This window comes from Gobius niger, assembly GCF_951799975.1.
Source record: "Gobius niger genome assembly, chromosome: 3".
In the NCBI taxonomy this organism is placed as follows: Eukaryota; Metazoa; Chordata; class Actinopteri; order Gobiiformes; family Gobiidae; genus Gobius; species Gobius niger.
In genome coordinates this window covers 35,378,161-35,406,090 of record NC_136854.1, presented here as the reverse complement: position 1 = coordinate 35,406,090, position 27,930 = coordinate 35,378,161, and the positions used below count along the sequence as shown (strand labels likewise).

Genomic DNA, 27,930 nt, shown 5'->3' with positions numbered 1-27,930 from the left:
TTGTGTACATATATTATTTTTTTGTAAAGTCCCTCCTTCCCGGATCTCAACAACTAATGAGAGTCTCGTATCCTCCTGCGTTGACCAATGAGACGAGCTTTTCCTGTGAACCAGCCTGTCGGGTCCAATCAGGAGTGAGGGGGAGGAGCTTGATCGTTTCCTTTTGAAAATTCTGTTCTGCTCTCCTTATTTTGCAAACTAAGAAGGGCTTTCTGGTTAAAGAGGGGACGAATTTGGCTGTTTACTTTCATACTTCACACTCTCTCCTCATTTCGCAAACTTCCAGACTATCACTTTAAAGGTACTAGATGCAAGTTGGTCATTTTATACTCACTGCCACCTCAGGTCTTACGTGTAACTGCACCTTCTATATTAAGCTCGTGCTTGACGGCACTTCGGACTTGAATTAACACCTTTTTGAGTGACATTGCAGGATTTTAGAGGCAATTGTGGTGAATAGGTCTGGGATCATTCTACACATTAGGACATTGCTGGAACATGTAGGGGGAGGAAAATACTTGTATTTTAACATTTTTAAACTCTGTATAGTCCCTTTAATGAGCCCAGACCTTTGTTTGAAGCATCAAATTTACACTCTCATATTATTGAATCAAAACTTGCGTCCCACAGTGAAGCAGACCTTTTCCCCAGGTTCCAATGAGCAATTTATAGATATTTGTAGACAATGAAGTATTCTGTTCAAAAGGGAAACCCTGCCTTCCCGTATCCAGCAAATTGTCAATATAGTATCAAGAACAATTTGGACATTATGTTGTTGTAACCTACAGTCTGTAAATGTTGTTTCTACAGGTGCGGTGTGCTGCAGTCTTTGCCTTGGGGACTTTTGTGGGAAACTCTGCAGAGAGGACAGACCACTCCACCACCATAGACCATAATGTGGCCATGATGCTCGCTCAGCTCATCAACGACGGCAGCCCCGTGGTCCGCAAGGTCACTGCACCGACACTCAAACACAGAACATTAACACTTACAGTATCCGCAGTGGGATGCCCGCATGTCAAAAGGTCTTCGAACACGGGGCGAAGGACACCGACGGTCAGTGTGTCGTCAAATCATCCAAGACTTTGACTCGATCACTGACAGTACGTGTAAATGGTTACGCAAACGTGGTCACAAGAAACTCACATTGTACAAAAAAAAAAGCCTAATCAATCAACAAAGATAGGGAGATTGGATTTATAACAGAAAATGAGTTGGCAGACCATAGATACAAAGATAAAAATCCATATGAAATAAATGCTCAGGTTATATTTAGAAAATTATAGCGAGAACCAAGAAATAGACCAGGCCTTGGCAAATTAGTGGTGCGACTTTATCACTGTCCTTGCAGTAGCCGCATTGGAGAAACATTATCCAATAATTTGTAGCTTAAAATGAAGTCATAAATGGGACTAAACTGTGCTTAAGGCAATGTTGTCCTCAAAATCCATCTCGCTTTTTAATAAAGGTCCTTGATAGAGACATTAATCTTATAGGAAAGGCTTTATCACAGTTTTGTCCCATGATATCTGAGGATTTTGTTACATTTTTTAATCACATGAGGAAATTACCTTGACGAATAATCCGCAGTTTGTAAATTAATGCTCCTTTGTTCACGATTAACAGGAGCTGGTTGTAGCGCTGAGTCATCTGGTCGTCCAGTACGAGAGTAACTTCTGCACAGTGGCCCTTCAGTTCATAGAAGAAGAGAAGAACTATTCTGTGCCCTCACCAGCCAACACCGCAGGTAAAGACCTTGAGACTGTGTGGACACCGGGTGATTGTGACTGATTTAAGTTTATACACAGTTTGATGATTTTATATATTTATTATTGCTTTATTTTAAACTCGTTTGCTCCCAGTGTAGCCAATGGAGTGACATCGGGCTCTAACTGAATATGATTTCTGGACACAAGCCTTTGAGACCAAGTTCAAAAGTTAGCCCTGAATGTTAAGGGGTTCTATTAAGAGGAACAATCTTAAAGGTGCATTTTGCAAATAAAAGTAGGTACAGTATTTGTAGTGACCCAGAGGTTGTAAGAGTGGTTAGCATGGCGCCTGTACTTTCGATCATGTGTGCAGGAGGTTATTTTAAAAAGAAAAAGAAAACATATAGGCTGCTCTATTTTTGCCTTGTCCATCCATCCATCCATCCATTTTCTTCCGCTTTATCTGGGGCCGGGTCGCGGGGGGCAGCAGTCTCAGCAGAGATGCCCAAACTTCCTGATTCACCCACACCTCCTCCATCTGTTCTGGGGGGACCTCGAGGCGACACCAGGCCAGCTCGGAGACATGGTCCCATCAGCGTGTCCTGCGACTTCCACGAGGCCTCCTCCCAATAGGACATGGCTGGAACACCTCCCGCATTATTTTTGCATTAATGTACAGTATTATCGGAATCCATACATGTAATGTACTTTTAATTCTAACCAGGTTTAATTTAACAGTGTTTTTTTATCAGGATTTCACCAAAATAATGTAGATGAAATATCAATATTTTTGTTTATTGGGATATTTGTAGAGATGATATATCGACTATTAAAACAACAGGCCTACCTTTCACCAGAAAACCTACAAAACAATTGATCCCGGAGCATTGTAGAGACCACTGTGATCGAAAGTTAAGGCGCCATGCTGACCACCCATACCGCCGCTGGGTCAAATATAACGTGGCATAATGCACCTTTAAACATTTGAGAGATGTACTAAAAATGATTGGCTATGATTGGATCAACATCAAATCATAAGAAATATTTACTACCTCCTAGCCTTTCAAAAAGTTGAAGGAGCTGTTTTACCAGGCTAAGACGTAAACTACATTTATGTAAAGTCCTAAATTTATCGTCCCGAAGGTGTGACAGCTTTCAAGTCTGGATTTAAAACCGTCTACTTTATTGATCGTGTGAATCTTATTTGTTGTTGTGTTAAGTTTTGTTATGTATGAAGTGCTTTAAATCACAAATAGTACAAAAAAAAACTTACTGACTTACTGCCATGCCACAGTAAGTCAGTAAAACCAGAGCATTCTCCTTGTCAATTTCACATTTGGTGCACCTGTGTGTTTTAACGTATTTATCTCTTTTCACACAGAGCCTGGAAACCTGACTCCAGTGAGGGACAGCCCGGCCATCCCACGCCTGCGACCGGTCAACTCCTACACCAACATTCGCGCGGCTACAACGGCACGCAACCTGAATAAGAGCCTGCAAAACCTCAATCTCAACGAAGAGGGTGAGGAAGACAAGAGGGGAGGGAGGGAGGGAGGGAGGGAGGGAGGGAGGGAGGGAGGGAGGGAGGGAGGGAGGAAGGAAGGAAGGAAGGAAGGAAGGAAGGAAGGAAGGAAGGAAGGAAGGAAGGAAGGAAGGAAGGAAGGAAGGAAGGAAGGAAAGATAGAAGGAAAGATAGAAGGAAAGATAGAAGGAAAGATTGAAGGAAAGATTGAAGGAAAGATTGAAGGAAAGATAGAAGGAAAGAAGGGAACGAGGTAAAGGAAGGAAAGAAGGAAGGAAAGAAGGAAGGAAGGAGGGAAGGAAGGAAGGAAGGGAGGAAAGAAAGAAAAAAGCAAAGAAGGGAAGGAAGGAAAGAAAGGAAAGAAGGGAAGGAAGTAAAGTAAGAAGCAAAGAAGGGAAGGAAGGAAGGAAGGAAGGAAAGATAGAAGGAAAGAAGGGAACGAGGTAAAGAAGGGAAGAAGTGAAGGAAGGAAAGAAGGAAGGAAGGAAGGAAGGAAGGAAGGAAGGGAGGAAAGAAAGAAAGGAAAGAAAGGAAAGAAGGGAAGGAAGGAAAGTAAGAAGCAAAGAAGGGAAAGAAGGAAAGAATGAAAGGAAGGAAATGAAGAAGCCAAGAAGGGAAGGAAGGAAAGAAAGGAAAGAAGGGAAGGAAAGTAAGAAGCAAAGAAGGGAAGGAAGGAAGGAAGGAAGAAAGGAAGGAAGGAAGGAAGAAAGGAAGGAAGGAAGGAAGGAAGGAAGGGAGGGAGGGAGGGAGGAAAGACAGACAGAAGGGAAGGAAGGAAAGTAAGAAGAAAAGAAGGCAAGGATGGAGGGAAGGAAGGAAAGAAAGGAACGAAATGAAGAAGTTAAGAAGGGATAGAAGGAAGGAAGGAAGGAAGGAAGGAAGGAAGGAAGGAAAGAAAGAAAAAAGGAAGGAAGGAAAGAAAGAAGGAAGGGAGGATGGAAGGAAGGAAAGAAAGAAGGAAGGGAGGGAGGGAGCGAGGGAGGGAGAAATATTGAGGGTAGCAACAAAGGTGGACAAGGGGCATAAATAAACGCAGGCAGGGATGGAGACGGACTGTCGAATCAAGACAAAGAAGATTTAACTGGCTCGATAAAAGGAATGAATTTAACAAAAGCCTCCAGCACATTCAACCGTGATCTTTCTCTGCGCTGGTTGTAAAAGTAGCAATCCGCGGGCAAACTTTTGCAATTTATTACTGTTAATCCCGTGAGCAACTCCGTAAATATTCATAAAATTACTGGGAGATTGTGGACAGGATTTGTGGAAAATAAGTTGGCCATTTCCCAGCTCCGCGAGTGTGCAGGAAAAGCTTTGCAAAGTGATTGGGTTAATAAATATCATACGCTGCTGTGATTTGCATAATGGAGGAGATGAACACAGAACACATGTTTTGAGATGCGAAGCTAAAAGTGTGAAGTGGCCTAATATGCGGAAAGCAGACTCAGCAGCAGGCGCTGTCCATGGTGCTGAAGTGCACTGGGCTCTGTTTATCAGAGACGAAACCACTTTTTATCATTTATATTTAAGTTTAAGAGTCGTTTATCAATGAACCAACATTTTAAAACCACATACTCATTGGAAATATATAGAATATATAGAATACACACATTTAATATTGTTTTGGCTACACAAAATCTAAAGTTCAATATATTGAGGTAGGGAACTATCACATTAAAGCAGTACTAAGTAACTTGTTTACCTTAATAAATCCTTTTCGTTGTCCATCTGGGGTTGATACAAGTGTTAATGGGATGATTGGAGGGTCTTTCATCTCCCCCTGGTGTCTTTTGCCAGAAAACCACAATTGCAACTTGACTGCCACCGGACCGGAGCAACCAATACATACAAATGGAATCACGAAGAAGAAGCTAACAGGCTAACGGGCAAAGCTAGCTGCGGGCTAGCACCACTTAAACAGTATTTACAGCCATGTTTGAGTGAAAAAAAAATATATCCATTGTATAATTGGATGTACAATATCCCTCTCTCCCTTCGCCTTTTCTGTCAGCGTAGTATTTACTCTCACGGACAATTAATACGTTAAAAGATCGCAACTTGCTACGACACCTGCAGTTGTGCTTATGGCCTGTAGGGGCAAGAGTTACTTAGTTCTGCTTTAAGAGATATTGAAGACCTTATAATGTCACAGAAACTAACTCTAAAGCTTAAAAATGACAAGCTCTGTTCAAGTAGTACTTAACCTTAAAATATCCCACAATGAACATGAAATACAAAGAAACACAACTGACTTTGGGTAGAAAATAATAAATTAATAAAGTCATTTATTGAACGACAAGTTGATATTGTAATTATCGTCACAGCTACACTGTACACAGCCAGCAATGCACTTTTGGCCTTTATAAATATAGAAGTCCATTACCTGCTTTTTGCTAGTGGTGTAATAAGAAATGTTTTGTCCTTCAGTATATTGTGAACGCAGACGTTTGTTAATGAAGCCTTTGTGCGCTGTGACTTTATATGAATTGTGAGCCAGCTAGTTGTTTATTTTACCCTGACAGCATTGCCCCCGGAAAGCTGTGAAACATACTTATTAAATCATCTCTGTGAAGAATTGGGGTGTTTGAAATGTGGTACAAAAGAAAGAGTTTGGACAACAACAAAAAAAACTCCCTCTTTCATGGTATGTGGACAAAAAACAGGTACCGTATATTGAGGAAACATAGCATGGCATAGCGGCAACACATTAGATTGTGTAATTCGCAATGCTCATATGTTTGTGTTGTAAGCCAAACAATTCATATATACAGAAATTAATGAAAGACTAGTGGTATGTCTTCATAAACATGTCAGACTGCTCCTTTTGTGGTGGAGATTTATCAATTTTAATAATTTTAAATAAACAAGGTGTAATATCTTTAAAGTGCATATGACACAGGGAAGGAAGGAAGGAAGGAAGGAAGGAAGGAAGGAAGGAAGGAAGGAAGGAAGTGGGAAAGAAGGAAGGAAGGAAGGAAGGGAAGGAAGGGAGGGAAGGAAGGAAGGAAGGAAGGAAGGAAGGAAGTGGGAAAGAAGGAAAGAAAGAAAGAAAGAAAGAAAGAAAGAGGGAAAGAAAGAGGGAAAGAAAGAAGGAAAGAAAGAGGGAAAGAAAGAAAGAAAGAAAGAGGGAAAGAAAGAAAGAAAGAGCGAAAGAAAGAAAGAAAGAAAGAAAGAGGGAAAGAAAGAAAAAGAAAGAGGGAAAGAAGGAAAGAAAGAGGGAAAGAAAGGAAGGAAAGAAAGAAAGGAAGTGGGAAAGGAAGGAAGGAACGAACAAAGGAAAGAAAGAAAGAAAGAAAGAAAGAAAGAAAGAAAGAAAGGAAGGAAGGAAGGAAGGAAGGAAGGAAGGAAGGAAGGAAGGAAGGAAGGAAGGAAGGAAGGAAGGAAGGAAGGAAGGAAGGAAGGGGGAAGGAAGGAACGAACGAACAAAGGAACGAAAGAAAGAAAGGAAGAAAGAAAGGAAGGAAGTGGGAAAGGAAGGAAGGAAGGAAGGAAGGAAGGAAGGAAGGAAGGAAGGAAGGAAGGAAGGAAGGAAGGAAGGAAGGAAGGAAGGAAGGAAGGAAGGAAGGGGGAAAGGAAGGGGGAAAGGAAGGAACGAACAAAGGAACGAAAGAAAGAAAGGAAGGAAGTGGGAAAGAAAGAAAGAAGGAAGGAAGGAAGGAAGGAAGGAAGGAAGGAAGGAAGGAAGGAAGGAAAGAAGGAAAGAAGGAAAGAAGGAAAGAAAGAAAGATGTTGTGATGCTTAAAGTTTCACTTCCTTATTTGACACCGACAGGAAGTGACATAGATGGAGGCAAATTTGACACTGTTGCCGTTCCAACCATGTTACGTCAATGGGAGATGAGTCAAACTGCTATGGAACTTTACCTCTGTCAATGTCACTTCCTGTCAGCAGCTTAAACATTCAAATACAAATGACTTTTATTCCCAACATTTCTTCATTAAAATCACTGCTTCACTGAAATAAAATGATCATTATTTACTCACAACAGATCCATCTAAATGAGTCATATTATCGCCTGTCATATGCACTTCAAGGCAAATCTTTGGCCTTTTCATTACGCAAACGGTTTACAGTAAACAACGGGCTGTCCTCGCTGATTTGTTACAACAGCAAACATTGGCTCCATCTGCATCACTGAGTAACACATGCATCAGGAGAAAGGTCAGTGCCTTTTTGGCCAACTGCTCACTCTGTAGCCGAGCCTCTGAGTTTTGTTTTGTTTTTTTCCCACCAGTGTTCACTATCTCTGTATTTTCATCATCTCCACATTCCAGCCCAGAGGATTCAGTGGTTCAGTCTGAATCAAAGTAATATCTCGCCAGGTTTTGTCAGCTTGAATTAAAGCTACGAGGAACTAGACTTGATCCGCACAGTTTTACAGCAGTGTCTTATTTGATTTTGGTTTGGCCCATTTGCACTGCGTTTGTCCTTTTACAACTATAATAATGATGTAAACTTATTTATATAGCACTTCAGCAGCAGCTTGAGTGCCCGCCTAATCCAATAAGCGCTACCTGTTTTTCCTCTTGAATGCTTCCTACACTTACAGTGCCGGGGATATTCTTTATAGATTTACTGTAAGACGGCTTTCTTTTTTCGTCTAGGCGGACAAGGAGCCTTCTCTCCCGGAAACATCAGCACGAGCAGCAGCGCCAGCAGCACCTTAGGGAGTCCCGACAACGACGAGTACATACTGTCATTCGAGACCATTGACAAGATGAGGCGGGTGTCGTCCTATTCATCACTCAACTCCCTCATAGGTAACAAACATGTTTTGCGCATAGGATTTATTTCTGTATTCGTAATGAGCGGTGCTGAACCAAACTGATGACAAGCGCTGATGTGTCGTTAATTTTGTTGAAGAGGCTCGAAACATCACTGCCGGTAAGAGCAACACAAAAATCGGTGAGTCACAGTTGTGCGGATCTATCAGTTTTCCACTCTACTGTTTTATTGATCCGGGACACTGGTTTACAGCTCCGGTTGTTTGTGCCTTTCCTCAAATACTGTTTAGAGGATAATTTGTCACTCCTGTACTTCCTGTTACTATGCTTAAGTGAATGACAACAGTCCACTTTTCTACAAGGGATAGGGACTTCATATCAAGTCAAATGAAAAGTTTAGTAAAAAAAAAAAAAAAGATTCTCAACGTTATCTGCTACATCCAGTGGAGTTTCTGGCCTGTTCCTTCTGGGGCCCCTCACTTACCCCTTCACTTCCTCATTGACTTCCCTGTCCACACAGAACCACCAAAATCTCAAATCTCTGTGATCACTGGCATCATAGTTTATCCATTCCTGTACTTTTACATTTAAATATATTTTTGCACTTTTGTTAGTGGACTAAACTTAAATTTATTTTATAAAGGCTGTTGCAAAAATTATGTTTAAATCAACAGGATTTTATGCTCACTTGTTGATTTCAGAGCAGCAGGAGACACAGATTTGATTGAATAAAACGCTCTAAAGCAGGGTTGCCCAAACTTTTTGTCTCCGAGGGCCATGAAAAAGTGCCTGTGGGCCGCAGGCCAAATACGGCGATGTCAAGCGTGAAACACATATAATAATAATATTATTAATTTTATAACATAAAAATAATAGTTACTTTATTTTATTCTTCTGTAGCCCATACATTTGCATTTGATTCTATCTATGCAATTAACATGCTCCATTGTTACAAATATTAATTATGGCAAAAGGCATGTTTTAGTCGAACAAAATCAACAATTGTAGCAATATAGTGCAAAATGTAAACAACATCACCTGTATCTACAGCACCTACAGTGACTTTACCTCATTCATTTGTTAACTCAAAGAAAATGCCAAAGTGTCAGTTCAGCATCAATTCTTTTATAAGTCCATTTAGCATGAACCTTTGTTGATGTCAATAACCTTTGTAATAAAAGTTGATGCTACAACGCTCTGTGATAAACACCAAGACACCACAACAGTGTTTCCTTAACTTTGCGAAAGGAGTGAAACAGCGCCCTCAATGTGACGCTAGTGGTCAATAAGTGTACTGCATCCATATTTACCATTGAGAATGAATGGGAAAAGAGCTAGTGTTAGCCATACGTGGTGCAAAAGTAGGTCACTCTCTAGCGGGCCAACGGAATTGACTTAGGGCACCCCTGCTCTAAAGCCTGGATCATATGCAGCAGCTGGGAGTGCTCATAGTGCTGTTCTCCAGGTCTGTACCAGACAAAAAGCACAAAGGAGGGACAGCAGTGAACAGGTGAACGGGCTATTAGTGATTTTGTTATTCCTACATGTCCCTTCCTCAACTGTCCCACTTTTATGAACGACTACCAATGAAAAACCTCCACTGACTACAACAACCATTGTGACTGCTGCTGCACTACTATCTCTACAACTAAACTATACTACCTGAACAACCACTTTATTTTAACCCTCAGAGACCCAAAGGTATTTTAGGTCATTTCCGCCTGGAGTCATTTTTTGCCCTTTCATGCCATTAAAAACACCCCCTTTTAATGTACCCTTCAAGTTTTATCACCATCATTTATGGGTTGGAAGATGTCCGCAGGTAAATAAAACTTTATCTTTGGCATCAACCACAATGCTCTGGGTCTCTCATGGTTAAGGGAAAACAGCTTTTGTATTTTTCTCTCTCCAAAAATGCTCCAAGTAAAAAGCAAAGTATGGTTAAGAACATTAAACATTCTTAAACCGTAAGAAATCATGAAAGAATGAAAGTGAGTAATGACTGAGAAACTTGAGTTGTCTGTGTAACATTAATAGTTTTGTAAAGACCCAGAAGAATCATATTCCACTGTGACTAAGTTCTTTCAATCTGAAAAAGTTATTCGCTCTTTGGAAAGGAACCGTGACACAACACTACACACAGACACAGTCTCCCGCGAGCAAAAGACAGAGGACGGTAAATTAACTGTAAAATGTCACTGCACCAGAGCTGGGTCCATAGGCCGGGCTCTAGAGAGACCCCATCAGAGCGGGACAAGGACAAAACGCAGTCCAGGAATAGACCAGGTGCTGTTTTTGTAGTTTTTGCAGACTTGTACAGGACAGCCGGAGCAGAGGGGCTGACGGGACGGCCCACAGGAGGCAGCTGAGGCCGTTTAGTGGGTTTCCCTCTTGGTTTGCTTTGTTACTCTTAGTTGATTCAGGCTGCGACAGTAAACACGAGGTGACTTAGATATCGCTAAGTTACGTGAGAAGCCACTATACAGGTGAAACTCGGGAAAAGTTCATTTATTTCTGTAATACAACTTATCATGTGAAACTTATGTATGATATAGACTCAAGATATGCAAAGTGACATATGTCAAGCCTTTGTTTGTTGTCATTTTGATGATTTTGGCTTACAGCTTGTAAAAACCCCCAAATCATAATTTCAGAAAATTAGAATATTAACCATCCATCCATCCATCCATCCATCCATCCATCCATCCATCCATCCATTGCATCAGCCCCTTATGACTCTTTCCGATTAAATGGGCCTGTTGGTCTCTTACAAGGGGCTTCTGAACCGCTCTTTGTCTGACCCGTCACCTAGGACCGGTTTGCCATGGGAGACCCTACCAGTGGTACGAAGCCCCCGACAACAGAACTCCCAGGAATATTCGAGTGCTCAAACCCCTCCACCATGTTAAAGGAGCTATACCTGATTGTACAAAGAAACAGGGTCACTCAAATTTCAAATTGCTATTTTCTGGTCCAAACTCATCTCAAACTTTCCTAATGCATTTACAACATCATTTAAACCAGGTTTCACAACTTTCAGGAAGGCAAACTGTCACTACACTGTAAAATATGCCTACTAGCCTGACATTTTATGACTGTTTAAACGGCTTCAAAACCAGTGTTTTTTTTTGGATAAATGTCTGCTTTTAACACATACTAAAGGAAAAAAAAAAATGTATTCCAATAATAGAAAATGAATAATCAAGGATAGCTCCTTTAAGGGGTAGAATATTACATGAAGTCAATAAAAAAATATATTTTAAACAAAGAAATGTGTGTTCTCGGAAAACTATAATCCTGCACAAGTACTTAGAACTTGGTTTGGGCCTCTTTTACTTCAATTACTGCCTGAATGCGACGTGGCATGGATTCTGTCAGCCTGTGTCTTATACTCCGACTAATATTTCACATGCCCTGGCGATTGTTCAGAAGTGACACCGAGGATGAACATTTCAATGGATTTAGTGATTTGGAGTGAGATCGAGAGTTTGGTATGTTCTTTATGCTATAGTTATCTGAACTGATTATGTGACGTTTACATATCTGGAAACCTATTTAGTTTGTTGTTTATGCTTCATGTAGCTAAACATCAATAGCATTAGCATTAGCACAGCGTCCGCCTATTCAGCCTGTTGTTTTTTCTTCATTAGGCATTTTTTGGCTAGTGCATCTAATACTCTGGAGCGACTTATAGTCCGAAAAATACAGTATAACTTTTTTGTCATCTTTTTGTTGCTTTTTCATTACTTTTACTTTTATTTGTAGTTTTTTTGTTGTGTTCGCCCCCTTTTTTTCCGAGTTTTTGTCACGTTTTTCATCCATTTTTGTTGCTTTACCTGCATGTTTTTGTCACTCTTTTGTTGCATTGTCATCCTTGTCTTTGTCGTTAGTTTGACACTTTTTTCAAGAAGCTTTTAAGATTTGGGTAAAGCCAAACTGGAGAAATCCTCGCAGTATTCAGGACAGTTTTCAAACATCTCTCATGCTTGCCGTCTTGTGCAGCCGTAGTAAAAGCCAAAAGTTCCTCGTCCTCCCCGGGGCTGTGACAAATGGCCAATGGAGGATTCTCTTTATTATTTGGGACTTATTTTATCATTGTATTTTGAGCCATAAACGTCTTCTGGCAAACTTGTCACGTCCCGCTGTGTGCCGTTCCCACGTCGGGCCTGAAAATGAGTTGAAATGGAAAACCTCGCGGAAAAGGCAAACCGAGCTCTTGAGAACAGTAAATTTAACTTGGCGTCAGAGCCGGTTCAGGTGTAATGAAATTTCCTTTTGAACACGTTTTGTTTGATTTGTTTCCGCGTTCGTTTCTATTGAAGGCTCTGTGTCGAGTGGGCGGGTTCAGCCTCGCTTCAAATTGGCCACCAGAGGCAACTTTGATTTACCTTAATATTATGTGATATGTGATAATATTATACAGACATTTCCCAGATCAGCTTGTGTGACAAAGGTTTCATCTGAGGGAAGCAAACGACTATGTTTCTTCCTTTGAGTCGCCTGATAGTCCTGCCAGACATTTTGGATATGAGATTGATGCATCTTTAGTTGTTAGGATTTGTCAGTTTCTTTAGCAGCTACAAATAAAATAAGCAGTTATGCAAAAGGAGTGTGAAAACTTGTGGGACGGTTAAAGTGACCCTGTTATAGTAGGTTTGTCACACACTTTTGTCTCTCTTTAGTCACTTTTTTATCGTATTATTGTTGCTTTTTTTTTACTTTTGTGTTTTTGTCACGTTTTTGTCACTTGTCACATTTTGTCTACGTTTTCATCCTCATTTTCAGTGCTTTTTGACACTTTTTTTCAAGAAGCTTTTAGATTTGGGAAATGACAAACTGGAGAAAATGTGCTTGAATATCCTCACAGTATTTAGGGCTGAATACGTCAGGTGGGGGTTAATCAAATCAAATCAAATCAAATAAAGCGCTTTTCATACCGAAAGGTTTCACAAAGTGCTTTACAGATTACAACATTTAAAACAATACTCCTGGCACACTGTCCCATCCCCCGGAGTATATACAAACGTTACACACACTCACGCACACAGAATAAAATAGATATATAAAGCTGGGTACAGATAGCCTGGCCTTAGCCATCTGTGAACTCCGGTCAATTATCATTTCCCAACATGTACGTCTGGGCTTGATCTCAGTGGCTGTGTTACATCGGTTGACTTTCTACCTATCATTCAGCGAGCGGGGGAGGCGGGGGTTGTAGGTGACGTCCAGCATTTGCGCCGATTTGCTGGTTGTAGTTTGGCAATGGCGGCGAAAGAAATGGAAGCTCTTCAATCTGTCCTGGCTCGGCTCCCAAATATCCAGAAATTTAAATCAAAGCCTTGCAATGTGCAAGGAATGCCCCCAAGAGTTATGGTAGCTGCTTCACTCACTCGGGCGCATTACGTACATCACGCCCAAACGCTGGCGAAAATCAGATCCAATCGTTACAAAGGAGTTCACCCCTCCTACCTGATAACGGAGCTCAATTGAGAAGTTTCAGACCGTTGTACGAAACGAAGTAAGTACGAGGGTCTGGTCAAACCAGGCTAGATGGACAAGTGTGGAAACCCCATTTGAGGGAGCAGCAGCAGGACACTGACCATGGAGAGTTAAGAGGTCAATAGGGCTGGGTACCGTAATCTTTTTCGATACCAGTACCTGAACGATTTTTTTCGATACCTATACTCAAATATTTGTCCTGTAGAACCGTGTTTCTCAACCAGAGGGTATTTATTTTTTAGTTTTTTTAGTTTTTTTATGATCAGGGACAATGCACATTGATCAACATCACTGTAAATGTGCCAGTTTTAGCTCTAAAGCTAGTTTTCAACCGTATTCCCTTGGGCAAGATGTACAACCAAACACAATCACAACATTAGTCAGCTCTCAAACACAACCTACCGCAACATTCGGCACAAACATTACACAATAGACGATTACACGCTGGCAGAATAACAATGGCAGCAGGCAGAAATAAAATACATTAATGGTGATGTACACAAGTTTGAATGCTACTTGGAATCATGTCAAATTAAGAAAATAAGGTAAAACAGAGCACATTTACTCCAGTTCGGCTTTACCCAAATCTGAATGCTTCTTGACCTGAGAGATTACAGCCTATAGGCCAGGGTAGCGCCTCATTTGAAAGCTAAGGCCTACTAAAGTCATCTAAGCGTCTTCCTTGTTTTTGTTAGTTATTTCCGTTGCTTTTTGTTGCTTTTTTGTCACGTTTTGGCCGCATTTCGTTTTTTTGAGTAATGTAACTGTCATGAAGCCTCAAAAATGTGACAAAAACCAGGAAAATGAGGCGCTCCAGTCGAGAAACTTTCAGATTTTGGTAAAGCTGAACTGCTGAAAATGTGCTTGTTTAAGGCGGGGGTTAAGAGGTTAAGACGCAGTCAATATAGTGTGTATGATAAAGTTGTTCATTCCTCAGTTGTTCCTGTTTTCCATTTATGCTGGTGCTTATCAAACCCTGCTGGGATTTTGCCACCATTGTCACTCTTTTGTTGTTTTTCAATTTTATTTGGTTTGAGGTCGACTCTTGGGGCTTCTGTTTCATCTTCACTGAATTTAGTTCTCGCTTGTGTATTTTTGCAATAACACGGCGCTCCTGCTAGTTTTTATAACATTCTCGTACGTATCCGTGGCCAAAACAAAAGGTTAAAACAACATTATGCATAAATATGCCTGGTTGTAGCCGAGTTTCTGACTTGAAACGCTAAAGTGGCCATTGCTGGACACTGGTCTGAAAGAGAGCATCAGGGAAAGCGTTATGTGGGAGTCGGAGCAAAGATCTGCCAACGGTTTATTGATTTACATAAAGCACTGTGTCTTTGCCCACTTACTATCATTGTGCAAATCCAACTCCAGAGACCGATAGTAAGAGCGGAGATATGAGAAAATCAATGTGGTTCTTTTCCACTCAAGATGAAAGTTACACATTTTTGGCTTGATGATGTTTGGAGCCGAAACGTTTGTGAATTATCTTATGATGATGCTTTTGTATAGTGCTTTTTCGTGAAGTGGCTTTACAGTTTCATGCATTATTCATAATTATCTCATACTTGATGGTTGGAAGCTACAACTACAGCAGCCCTGGGACAGACTTAGACCAGTGTTTCCCTACCAGGGGTATGTGGTCACAAGCCCTTAGCTTAGCAGGGGGTACTTGGAAATATTTCAGATGTTAAACAGTTGAAACCGCATGCTAGGCAAATATTATTTTAAAAGAAAATAGATGTTTATATATTTGAAATTTTACATTCTTTTAGCTTTGTTATGAACAGAACACATTGTCTTTTAACTAAATAATAGTTGATCATTTTCTAAATAATTTGCAGTAATCTTTTATTTATTTATTTGGTCGGGACAGTGCACGTTAATGAACATGCATGGGACTCATGCATGTAAGCCAATGGCCGCTGGCTGCTCTGCTTTTTGGCGACAACACTAGAGGCCGCCATTGCTCCGCCATTGCTCCATGTCGCCGCTAGTCCCCCATTGAAATGCATTGGACTTTGCACACGTGAAATTTAAATTTAACTTTCTTAAACTTTCTATAGCAAGATATTCCTCCTGTGATAACGCTGGGTTAGTTACAATTAAGAGGAAAAAAAATTGAAATCTCGTACTTAATGAGGGCCGGACTGTTAGCATTGGACACTGGTCTTGAATGAGAGCATCAGGGAAAGCGTTATGTGGGAGTCGGAGCAAAGATCTGCCAACGGTTTATTGATTTACATAAAGCACTGTGTCTTTGCCCACTTACTACTATACTATACGATAACGCTGGGTTAGTTACAATTAAGAGAAAAAAAATTGAAATCTCATACTTAATGAGGGCCGGACTGTTAGCATTGGAGCTGCGCCAGCTACACGTCACACAAGTCTACAGTGAATCCCGCCCTTATGCCCTTTTTAGGAACATAATTCGTCAGAGCTGGGGAGGAGGAGTCTGTAAATCCCCCATGATTTCCCCCTCGAACGTGGGCATTATGGTAAACGGGGAGGAGTGAGCAGAAGCTGTCCATTATATATACAGTCTATGATGTCACCACAGCGGATTGTAGCCATGGGCTAATTTGCATCCGTTGTCCCACACTCGCGCTCTCAAACACACTCATTCATCCTGGCCTATTGTACATGTTTTTAGTGGTGATGAAACCAGAGTACCCGGAGGAAACCTACGCAGACACAGGGAGAACATGCAAACTCCACACAGAAAAGCCCCGTTTGCCAAGGTGGGAATCAAGCATTAGAGCTAACCGCTGCTAATCATGACACTGGGATATTTGAAGTGTAAAGAAATCTACACGGGGTACGCGAGACAGAAAAAGGTTGGGAACCACTGCCTCAGACCGCCACCAGTCCCTCACTCACCCAACTACATTCATACATAGACCCACTGATTTATAGATGACTTTACTCCTGTTACTTTAATGTTGTATTGGCATATTGTACTTGTTATGTTTTCTATTTTATTATCTTAGCTCATTTTTATTTTGCATTTCCTCATATTTTCTTTTATTATTAACCTTTGTGTTTTATGTTGCACCATTGACTAAAGCAAATTCCTAGTTTATGCAGCCATAGCAATAAAAGTGGTTTGTGAGTGAATGCTCTGCTTATACAATCTGGCTCAGTGGTTCTTTTAGTAAGACAGAAGGTTGGCTCACTTGCTTTACTAGTTTCGAGTACTTCCTGTATTCTTCCTCAGAAGCGTCATGTGATGGTGAAATGGATTTACTGTCACTTCACCATCATGTCACAGGAAGTAATCAAGACTAGTAAAGCAGGTAAGCAAACCTTGTGTCTTACTAAAAGAACAATCTTTAATCATTTCAGCTAAGAAGACTTTCCAAAGGCCTCACTTATATGTTCATATCCAACCCACCCATTTCATAAACATCAGTGAAAATGTCACACCGATATTGTTTCATCTGAGCTGTCAGACTCGATTAAATGAATTTGCAAGTGATGGTTGCCCCACACAGTTTAAATGAGTCAGCTTCTGTTTGTTCTGACTAAAAACAGGTGGCCTAAATCAAATTAGGAAAGCCATCAATTTTCTTACTCTGGTCAAAATAATTGGATTTATATGAGAGAATTTGAAAGCAAAATCTACTGTGACATATCTCATGAAGCTTCTCTTTTTATTTGCGCAGCGTGAACTACATTTGTTGCCGTCTCGTTCCCTCCACACTGGCCCCTCTGTGCTCGCCTCGTCAAAAAGAATAAGCACAGTCTGGACGAACTTCTCAGTCTCTGCTTTCCAACTTTCTCTTGCATTTTTTATGCCTCTCTCATTTACAACTCCCCCCCCCAAAAAAAATTGCTCTGCTGTGTTTAAAGTATTTAATGTCATCTGCTAGAATTGAGAAGGCCATAAAACAGTGAGGCATGGGCCCATTTAGGCAATAGTTAACATCTTTACAACTGCACATCCATTTCAGTCGGAGCGCGTATTTGGGATGATGCAAGTGTCATTTCAGGACACCGGTGCAACTCGCGCCACTGAGTGATTGTCCCGTACCGCTCCTTCATGTGGACAGTACGGGGGGAGGCGAGGGGTTGTGGGTAATTTGTGTTCTCCGTAATGTAGTGTGGCAGCTAAATGGGAAAGCGACCATATCTCACATTTGTCAGTCTTGCTGTTTACTGCGGCAGCGCTAACAGGCTAGCCACCGCCCGCTAATCACATCCTGCCCCTCAGGCTCCAACCTAATCACCTCTTCAACGCACTCACTCATCTTCTCGGCTTTTTTCCCCCCCAAATTCACTGAGAAATGCAGCTCCGACAGCCCCCGTGCTCATTTTTGTGAATGCGCTCATTTGGTGTCCCAATTTTCTACAGTAGATTTGTGTGATGATGATTCTTCTGCTGGTGTTCGACCTACATTCCCAGAGAGCTGCTGCGTCATGCGCTAAGTAGTGAACAGTTTAAAAATTCAGTTCATGCATACTCTTAGTTACAGGTTTATACACTCTCTGCCTAATCAAAACAAGAGAAAAGGTCACACACACAGTATTATGCTTTTACTGTTTCAAGTAGCTAATGTCACAAGATTTGTTTATGTTATGCAGTGTTACTTTAAGTTTTCACCAAGACTTTGAGTTGGACCACGGATCAAAGCCCTCCCCAGTACATCCCAAAGACTCTCTGTGGGGTTTAGGGCTGAGCTATTATTTGAAACTTAGTCGAACTCGCATCTCTACTCTATCTCTACTCTATAATCGCCATGGGTCTTTATAATTGACAGGTTTACAGTAATTTGTCTGGCAGAAACAGCTCCTAGATTTGAAATTTGGATTAGACAACAATAGATTTGTGGGAGTTAAATGATACTGGAGGAAAGCATTTGTTTTTATACAAAGGTTTTTATACAGGTTTGTATAAAGGGACTTTGCTAGCATAACATTAGCATATTGTTTACCTTCATAGTTTGTCTTTTAGCTGCTTCTTTCCTCTAGTATTTGCCTTGGCACCTCTGAATTTTTCCATAAACCCCTCTAGAAGGCAGCGTTTGTCGACATTTGTTCTTATTTCATTTTCATTTATTTATTTATTTAATATGGACATAGCAATGATGAACCAGATGCATTGTTAAAGTGTTATAGCACATGTGCTAATGTTTAACTCCTATCCAATGGGGGCTTTTAGGTTTCAAAGATCGCGGAACAACTGCGGTTGTATAGTGTAGTGGAAACACAAGCATGTACTGGTTAGTGTATATGTGACAAGGCTAGTACATAGACCGAGGTGTATGGGACACAAGCGTGTTATGTGGAAAGGCGCCTTAAAAGGTCTGTCGAATGGGATTGAGGTCTGGACTCTGTGGTGGACAATCCACTATGTTAAAATTATGTCTTCTTCCCCTGAACCATTCTTTCATAATTTGAGCTCAATTAATCCTGTCTTCTTATATATCAATATGCCTGCGCTACCAGGAATACAAAAACAAATCTATGGTTCTTGATGAAATAACCTGGTCACCCAGTATACTCAGGCTGACCTCATTCTTTTGCCACATAATGTTCCTAGATTTGACCAACTCTAGTAACCCCAGATCATACAAATCCAGGTAGTATGTTTCTTGTTTTATTTCTTGGCTAGGCAGTGTAGTTTCCCCGACTGAATTGAAAAGCTTTCTGTAAAACAGCATAAGGACAAACAATGCTATTTCAGTGACACAGACACCAAGGCTTCTGCTGTCTCCCCAATACAAGGTGAGGTTCACAGTCAGACAGGAGCTTTGTCAAAGTGATAAGACATTTGTGAGTCTAAAAGTTGTTTCTCTCCTTTGAATAAAAGACAAAACAGAGATGGGATTTTGTGACGGAAATTGAACAACAAACCGCCTGCTGTATTTATTTCATACGTAGGATAAAGGTAAAGTGAGAGACAACAGTATAGGAGCTCTATTCCCTTAAGTGAAAGAATTCAGTTTCAGGTAAAAAGGTTCTTTACTGATAGTAAATTCAGTTTTGTCATTACTTCTAGATAATTATTGCGCTCAATCCAGTCACTCATTCAAAATCCTGTATTTCTCGCTCAATACGCTCTGTGCTTGTAATGTTTTTGGCTAACTTCCTGTTGTTCCTGTTGGGTAAAGACAACTTCCTGTCCACATTTATTATGCAAATTAAAAACAACGCAAGATTTGAAAAGCAGAAGAAAACCTAAATTAGCGTCAAGCTGATTTTGTTTTAGAAAAATTAGTTAAGATGGTTGTGCTAGTTTAGTTTAGTTTTGTGCTAGTTAGCATCAAATTAAGCCATTAGCTTCAATGCTAAAACAGCTACAGTTCTAAACAAAGAACTCTCCTTCAGTGAAGTGACTGTGATTATGCAACCAGCTGCATATTTTCTGCCGGCTAATGTTAAAAATGTATGTAATTCAACGAGACACAACTAACTTCATATGAATAAAACAAAGACAGGAAACCTTCTTAAGCCTCAGAGGTTAGCATCAAACATCTCATCGCTAAGCATCATGGGATTAGCAGCAATAATAAACAAATGGATATTTTTAAAGGTAAAATACTGGAGTTATTGTTCACATTAAATATTAAATTAACTCTATTATACATTTTCCACAGTTAAAAGTGCGATCTGGCTTCCTGTGGACAACCTGCTGAACGTTTGTTTTGCAAAAGCATTATGTAGAACCTTTAAATGTTCATTAATGACTAAATGCGAGCTGTCTGGTGTGTTTCAGGTGTATCGTTCAACAGCGTCTACACTCAGATCTGGAGAGTTCTCTTACATTTGGCGGCAGACCCTTTCCCTGAAGTGTCCGACCTGGCCATGAAGGTCTTAAACAGCATCGCGTACAAGGTGAGCACTGTTTACATACTGTACATGTATCTGGTGATGACGGAGCAGTTTCAGGAAACTGCTTTCTGCTTTTCCTCTCATTACGACTCATTTCAAAGATCTGAATGTAATATGAGTGTTATAATTGACTTTGGTGTCTGTCTATCGCCGGTCGCCTTTTTTTTTTTTTTCCTTTTTTTCCCCCGCCTCATGCTTATGCGAAAAAGATGAGTTTCCAGCACTTAGGCCGCACCCTCCCACTGGCACTTTCTCCCTGCAGAAGCCCATTACTTCTGTGCAAATGCAATTAAGGGCCAATGACTCCCCGCGGCTTGGCAGAGCGCTGGCCGTCGTAACTTAAGGAGGCCATAATAACCACCACAGTCCATCCCGGCTCGAACCGCAGGGCCGAAATTTCATGGCTTTTTCCCCTTTTTTGCAGCAACGCCACTTTGGCCCCACTATACCTTTAGGAGCAGAGTCTCAGTACACTCCTACAGAACAACATCTATAAACAAGTGGAGAATACATACAGAATACAGAATAAACCACAATGGGAAAAGGGAGCAGGGAAATTAGAATATCATCTCAATTTTGACTGACTTTTTCTGACTTTCAATTATTTTTATGTTGCTGTTGTTATAGTGGAATAAATGTTGTTTTGACATTGATAGTTATATTGTAAAAGCAAGTGTTGGCGTTACTGTGAAAGTAGAGCTCCACTCAACAGCCTGAATGTTCTGATAAGTGCTTAAAACTCATCCTTGTATGTTCTTACCTGAGCTTGGACGAGTTTATAGATACCTATCTGGTCTTTCTGCGTGCCCATGGAAGAGCTTGGTCGCTTCTAACTTCACTCCGTTTGGAGCTATAGGAATATACTGGGAGAGGTCAAATACTAACAACATCTTTGGTCTTTTTGCGTGACTTAGGGCACTCAGTTCTTCCATTCTGTGATATGTTCTTACCTGAGCTTAAACGAGTTGATACGTACCTGTGCCCGTGGAATGGAAGAGCGTGGTAGCTTCCAATTTCACCCCGGTTTGGAGCTATAGAAATATGTTGGAAGAGGCCAAATGCCAACAACATCTTTGTTTTTTTTTGCGTGACTGAGGCCACACACAAAGACCAGACAGGAACATATCTCAGTACGTAAAAATGGTGGCCTTTTCCTTTAAGAATGTGTTTGCACCACAACTAACAACTGCAACTTCACCCGGAGTCTCTATCATTATTGTTAAGCAACAATATAATGTGCAGAGCGTTAAAGTAAAAACAGCAAATTGACCGGTAATACTTGTTAGAGAAATAACAATGGTGTTCGAGAGGATAGATGAATGACAGGCAGCAGTCTGGATGTCTTATGCAGGAGAAGTTTATTTACCATCGGTGCGGGACCCGGAGACATGAACTACTCCTACCAATCAAGTCTGTCTATGCTTCCACAGAAGAGGGATAAATACCCTCTCAGAGCGTCATACTGATACGCAAGCATTCAGTGGCAGAGAGTGGGCGCCTGAGCACCACAGTCAAGGCTATGACAGAGATAGTACGACTGTACAGCCTGACCCAGTATGATAAATAGCGATTTAATGTTATCCTCTAACAATACTGTAGGCTCTATGCACACGGGTGACGCGTAGCTTCTGAGTGCAATCTCTGTAGGTCGCGGTCCTTCGTCTCGCTATTTTCTCATCGGTGGATGTAAATAAATTACTTGGCTGCAGGAAAGGTCTGTGTTTATTTAGAACTTTTTATCACATAGCTAGCGGAGAGTATCAAAAAACAGTTAACAGTTAAAGAAAAACACTTTTTTTGGTGGCTCGTTCAAAATCTTGGTGCGATTTTGATTTTGTGCTAGCCGTTAGCTTCAAGACAAAAACACAGTGAAGAGCAGGAAGTTTCCTCCAGTGAATTCTTTGCTCCTCACGCAATGTTTTCAACATGATGCGAGTGACTGTGCAGCAGTAACTCACTGCCTGCTAGGGCTGGGGGATTTCATATTGACAGATCTTGATTTTTGATTCGATTTTTTGGTTTTAAAGGAGAAAAAAAAACAATATGTGGTCTTTCCTGGACGAGCATATAAACAGATGCTGTGGCCAAACTGAAAACTGCAGCTATCTCATCAGCAAAAACAAGCTCCACACTTCTAGGCTCACAGTACAACACACAAGTATCTGCAAAGGAGATGCAAAAAAGTGGAATTTTTGAAGAATGTCAGAAGCATGTTTTCTGTGCGGAGCCTCAAAAGGCCACGACTTCACAGTGAAGCGCTAACAACTTAATATGTACTGAAAGAAATACAACTAAACAGCACATTTATAAGTATAAAAGATGATCAAACTTACAATTCACCGTTAGAAGACCAGCTAATCCACAGCTGCAGCCGCAAAACAATCCACATGGTCCAAACAGTGATCGATAGTTTTCCTCTTCGAAGGAAAAAACTTTTCATCCTTGTGTCCTGGTCCTCTTACAGCTACTCGCGTGTTTCTGTTTTGCCCATTAGACAAAGTTAGCACAACTTTGTAGCTGATTTTACAGATCCTCTCCTCATGCTGCCGCATGTGCCATCCTGTGCTGCCTGTTTGTTTGGGCCAAGTGTTTCCCTGGGATTGACCTGGCAGGCGCTGCAGCATTGTGCCGTCCATATTTTTTTCCAGAATGCGATGTTAATTAAAAAGCACCACATTATCGAGATCAACCTTTATTAAAACCGCGATTAGATTAAAATTCTATAATTGCCCAGCCCTACTGGCTGCCATGTAATTTTGAGCTATTATTTCACGCTTCTAACTCATAGGGAAATATCGGGACAGGAAGAGCAGCGGCTCCTGAGGATCCACTCGCGTACATATTGCCCATTGAATCAAGTAGCAAATTGCCATCCTGCACAAACGTACCACCTTCTTCAAACATTTTCTTCTTGGGTTAGCAGTGTTTAGGGGCTCATGCTTCAGTCTCCTTAGCTCCTTGATGTGCTAAAAATCTTGTCAATAGCTTCAACATAATTTAAGTTTATTCTTTTTTGCTAAATATGTAACTAATATAACTTTGTTTCCCCATGAGTGGATCGGAGAGGCTCGCTGCAGCACATATCTGCAGTGTGTGAAGGAGTGCTCTCATATTCAAAGATATTACCCAGCCCACAGCCAGCATAAAGGGAGGGCCGGGTTTTCAGAAAGGCTGTAAAGACCGAGCAAGAAAAAGACACATTTCACTCAAAGCACTGCATTGCAACAGCTCAAAAAAAGATTGAAATCTTAACACAGCCTGCAGGTGCTGGTTGAAACGGGCTGAAAACGCAGACTAAAGTTCTTGTTCTTGTGTTTGATAGCTCACAGTTATTACAAGTCATGAGTCACACGCCTTTCAAGTTTTTGGTCAAAGAAACCATGATTTCCAGATGTATAACGTTGGTAGGATGTCATGTAATAGTTTAATTAATTTAAAATATGAAGATGTTTGTGAGGATAAACACGATATACTGTAGTACAACACTGTGTACAACTAAATAAATATTCTCTATGAAGGAAAGCGATGGGTGAACCAATGCGCCACAACAGATGCAATTGTCGGTCTTCAAAGCTTTAACTCATCTTTCAAAGACTTCATTCTTGTGTTGACGTTTGTCTTAAAATGATATATTTCAGCTTATGTATTTTGACTCTGGTCTGCTTTGATCTCGACTTTTCTAAGAGCAGACCATAATTGGCTTCTTTGAGAGATATTATATTGTTTCCCGCTACATTGTACTATATTTTTTATTTTTATTTTTTACTTTTGTTAATTATTTTTGTTGTTGCTGTTGTTAATTAATTTTTTTATTATTGTTTTTTGTTGCTGTTATTGTATTTTAATCTTCTTGTAATTGTTATCTTCATTTTTATTTTTGTAATATTTACACCGTATACAAGCCTTAGCAGATGGTCGTTGTTAGTAAGGACGACCTGCTATAATGTTATTATCTGGATTGGAGGGGGAGGGAGGTTGATGGAGCATTTCTGTTTGTCTTGTCTTCTCTGTGTCATGTTAGTTGGAATTGTGTTGAGTAACTGTTTTGTTGTTGTCTCTCCTATGATTGTTTTGTTTGTTTTGTTGCTTGTAAGCTGTGCACACTGCTGTTAGTGCCATTTCTGTTTTCTGTCTGTTTTGTGGACCCCCTCGAAAATGAGATGCTACATCTCAAGGGGCTTTCCATTAATAAACAATAATATTACAAGTCTGCTGCCTTCTATCTGGCACTAAAAAGCGTGAGCACATAACGCCTGTTATAAAGTCCTTACATTGGCTCCCTGTCTATTTTAACGTTGAAATAAATTTGTTTATAAATGTCTTCATGGCCTAATACTCCTGCTCTCAACCTCAGGTCAAGGACTTCCAAGGACTCAAAGGAAACTGAGAGACGACTGTTCTTTTTCAGCTGCAGGCCCAACATTGTGGAATGCACTGCCCTAGTATCTTGGACAGGCAGAGTCTTTTAAAGGGATATTTCAGGATTTTTGACAGGGCCTCATTTCCTAGTTATCCAGAGTGTTGCTGCAGATATTTTTTTTTTGTAATTCATGCAGTTCTTATATTTGAAGAGTTACGTGGCGCTAGGCTAGTGCAAGGCTAGCACATTTCTATGGTATGTGCTAGCCTTGCACATACCATAGTTGTGCTGTTTTGGATTATGGTGCTGGGGTTTTGGGGTTACTGTAAACAAACCCACAGTGAAAAATTCAATGCAGAGCTCTAAGGTTCTTTCTAGGTGTACACAAAAACACCCCTAAGCTTGCTCTGTGCGGGTTGGGAACCATGTGAAGTGAGGCATGTTTGTGACATGGTACGGCTATAGAATAGGTTTATCAATATGTCTGACACATGACTGTCCAAACACATCTTTAATTGAGATCCGATAATAGATACAGTTGGAGTGTGCAGATGGAGAACATTTTTGTTGATGCTGATCTCCAGTTTATTTTTAGAAACAAGTTGAGATGTAATGTTGAAGAAATTAAAAAAGTCTACTTTGAAAAGTATAAACTTAAATGGTTAAATTATGTCTTGTTTAAGCCAAAGTTGAGAACTTATATTTTGATTAAAGATCATTTTGGTCCTGAGCCCTATGTGACCCTGAACCTATCTAGAGGTCAGAGGTCAGTCTGTGCTCAGCTGAGGTCCGGGACTCTGTCCCTGGTACTGGAGACGGAGAGGAGCGGACATGTTGTTTGTGTCAGTTAAATGATATTGAGAATGAATTGCATTTTGTGTTTTATTGTCCTTTGTATTATGATCCGAGAAGGCAATTATTTTGTAAACTGTCTGATGTTGCTCTATGTTTGTTTGAAATGTCCGATGAGGAAAGGCTTAAGTTCTTGTTCAAGTATAAGTCATTTCATTTGTCTAAGTTTTTGTTAAGTGCTTGGCTTACACGGAAGAGGACACTCTTTGTTTAATGCTTTTCTGATGTCTGCTTACATTTTTGTGTCTTACAAGCCCATGCGGGCTGGGCACCTTTAGGTGCAAGACACCAAATAAGAAATAAACTAAACTAAAAAACTAAAGGTATCGGCTACACTGCATTAAAAACAGTCTGACCCGCTCCACAGAGCACCTGAGGCAAATCACTTATAACACCAGACTAACCATATAAATGTCTGTCGATAGAATAATTTTTGGAATATAACCTTGCATCAAATGAATGATTGCATTTTGAGGGACTATTTTCTAGCAGATCACTCCACCGCTGCGTAGCTTATACAAACACGAAGCTGATGCTGCTCAAATATACGGTAGTTACTGATGGATGAACTGATTCCGTAGAAACATGCTACAGAGACAAGTAGAGACTTTGTTTTTACATTTTCTTTCATATAAATGTGTTCTAATTGATAAAAAAAATATATATATGTATATATATATATATATATATATATACACATATACATATAAGATTCCATTCCAAACTCACATAACCTTAATCATCTGTGTTAGTTGCAAAATGCTGTCAAATGGAGGGCTGTCAAAGGGAGGGCTGTCCCATTTCAGGCGGTCTTTTCAACCCTCGCCATGGTACTTGCGTCACACTCAACCTATCGTACAATAGCGTCTACGCAGCCTTTTATCTGTACAGGCAGTTTATTACCACTCTATTCACTCAGAGTTCACCCGTGTTAACATCAGCCTTCTTTTAATTAGGATTTTAAAATGTCAAACGTTATTGATCGGTATCAAATTGAACAAGGTCAGCAGCTAATTAAAATGAACTCGCTCTACGGCCGATGAAGGCTGCATTAAATACTTTTAACGGGCGATTTCTCAGAGGACGCGGGACTTAGCGTTGGCAAAGCCAAGGTTAAAAAAAAAAGAGGTTGAGCTCATTTTTTCCCCACTGTATCTTGTGTCGAGCTTCTTAGCTGGAGAAGATGAGAGGAAATGAAATTGGAAGAAATTAGACTAAACCTCGGAAAGAAGGTGACACATACTGATGCAAAAGCAATAGGATTTCACAGCCATAACATCACTTCAAGAGGTTTATAATGTTAAAATGTGGTTAATTTGTGCTGAACAGAGAAGATAGTGAAATGTGTCCCAGCTTTTGTTTCATGTGGATTCATCTGGTAATTACAGAATACCTTAGAATGAATTCACCTCGAGTTACTTAAGACATTGAGTGCCAAAAGCGAAATAATTTGTTTTGCACCCCCATGCGTTGAGTGCCAAAAACTGATTGATGACTGACTGATATATATATATATATATATATATATATATATATATATATCAGAGAGAGAGAGAGAGAGAGAGAGATTTTTTTTAACAAAAACAGACACTCTAAAACACCTTATACGTATGTGATTTTGGTAGCTCTGTGATGAACAGAACTGAAATAAATGACTTGTGAAAATAAAAAACTTGTGAAATGTCACGATCTGGACATTTTATGTGGCCATTTCATCACAGCGCGGCATTTGAATGTTATTGCTACATTTGTGTCCAGTCATACACTTTCGCAGGTTTGACATTACGTACAGTCTCGTCAAGCCTTTTTCGCAACAGCCTCTGCGTTTTCGCCAGACACCGCTGCTGAGTCCACCCTTCTCATAAAACCGGATGGCTCGGATCATCACGAAAATCAGGGGAGGCCACACGCCAGGTTTAGTAAAAGTGTCATAGAAGGGGGCGTGGCCTCGCTGAGGGGGAAAACAGAATCTTTTGGGAAACACAATTTTTCACTCTTTTTAGCCATTTTCTGGGGAATTATAAACTTATTTATTACATACAAATAAAGTCAAGTCTAAATCTGGTCCATATGGATATTTTTTCACAGCTGATTGTTCAGTTGAAGTGAAAACAGCAGTCATAGCTAGCGTTAGCATTAGCACAATGCTAAAAGGAAGCATCATGTTAACATACGCGTTTTTTTATGTATTTATGGGCTGTTGAACCACTTTGTTCCTCTCCATGTCTTTGTATCTTCATTTAGTAGAAAACTATATTCATAATTCAGCATTTTTAAAGTAGTTTTTGAATAATTGGAGAAAGTTTAAGTTTTTCCCAATTGTTTAACCCAAACATGACCATACAGTATATGGCCGATTCCAGAGATGCCGTCTGTGTCTATGCTGAGGGTAAAACTCCATCTCCACCACGAGCCGAGCGGGGTGGGTGG

At 40.4% G+C, this 27,930-nt stretch overlaps 1 protein-coding gene across 5 annotated transcripts in view; it reads left to right on the top strand.

Moving 5' to 3' along the window:
- The window catches only part of rptor (regulatory associated protein of MTOR, complex 1), a 298,884-nt gene that overhangs the window by 192,067 nt on the left and 78,887 nt on the right, over positions 1 to 27,930 (top strand). For all 5 annotated transcript variants that reach the window (XM_079553276.1, XM_079553279.1, XM_079553277.1 and 2 more), the window contains exons 18-22: positions 811 to 951; positions 1,627 to 1,747; positions 3,091 to 3,231; positions 7,833 to 7,988; positions 20,173 to 20,291. In XM_079553276.1, coding sequence (XP_079409402.1) covers positions 811 to 951; positions 1,627 to 1,747; positions 3,091 to 3,231; positions 7,833 to 7,988; positions 20,173 to 20,291 — 678 coding nt within the window. The remainder of the gene's footprint in view (positions 1 to 810; positions 952 to 1,626; positions 1,748 to 3,090; positions 3,232 to 7,832; positions 7,989 to 20,172; positions 20,292 to 27,930) is intronic.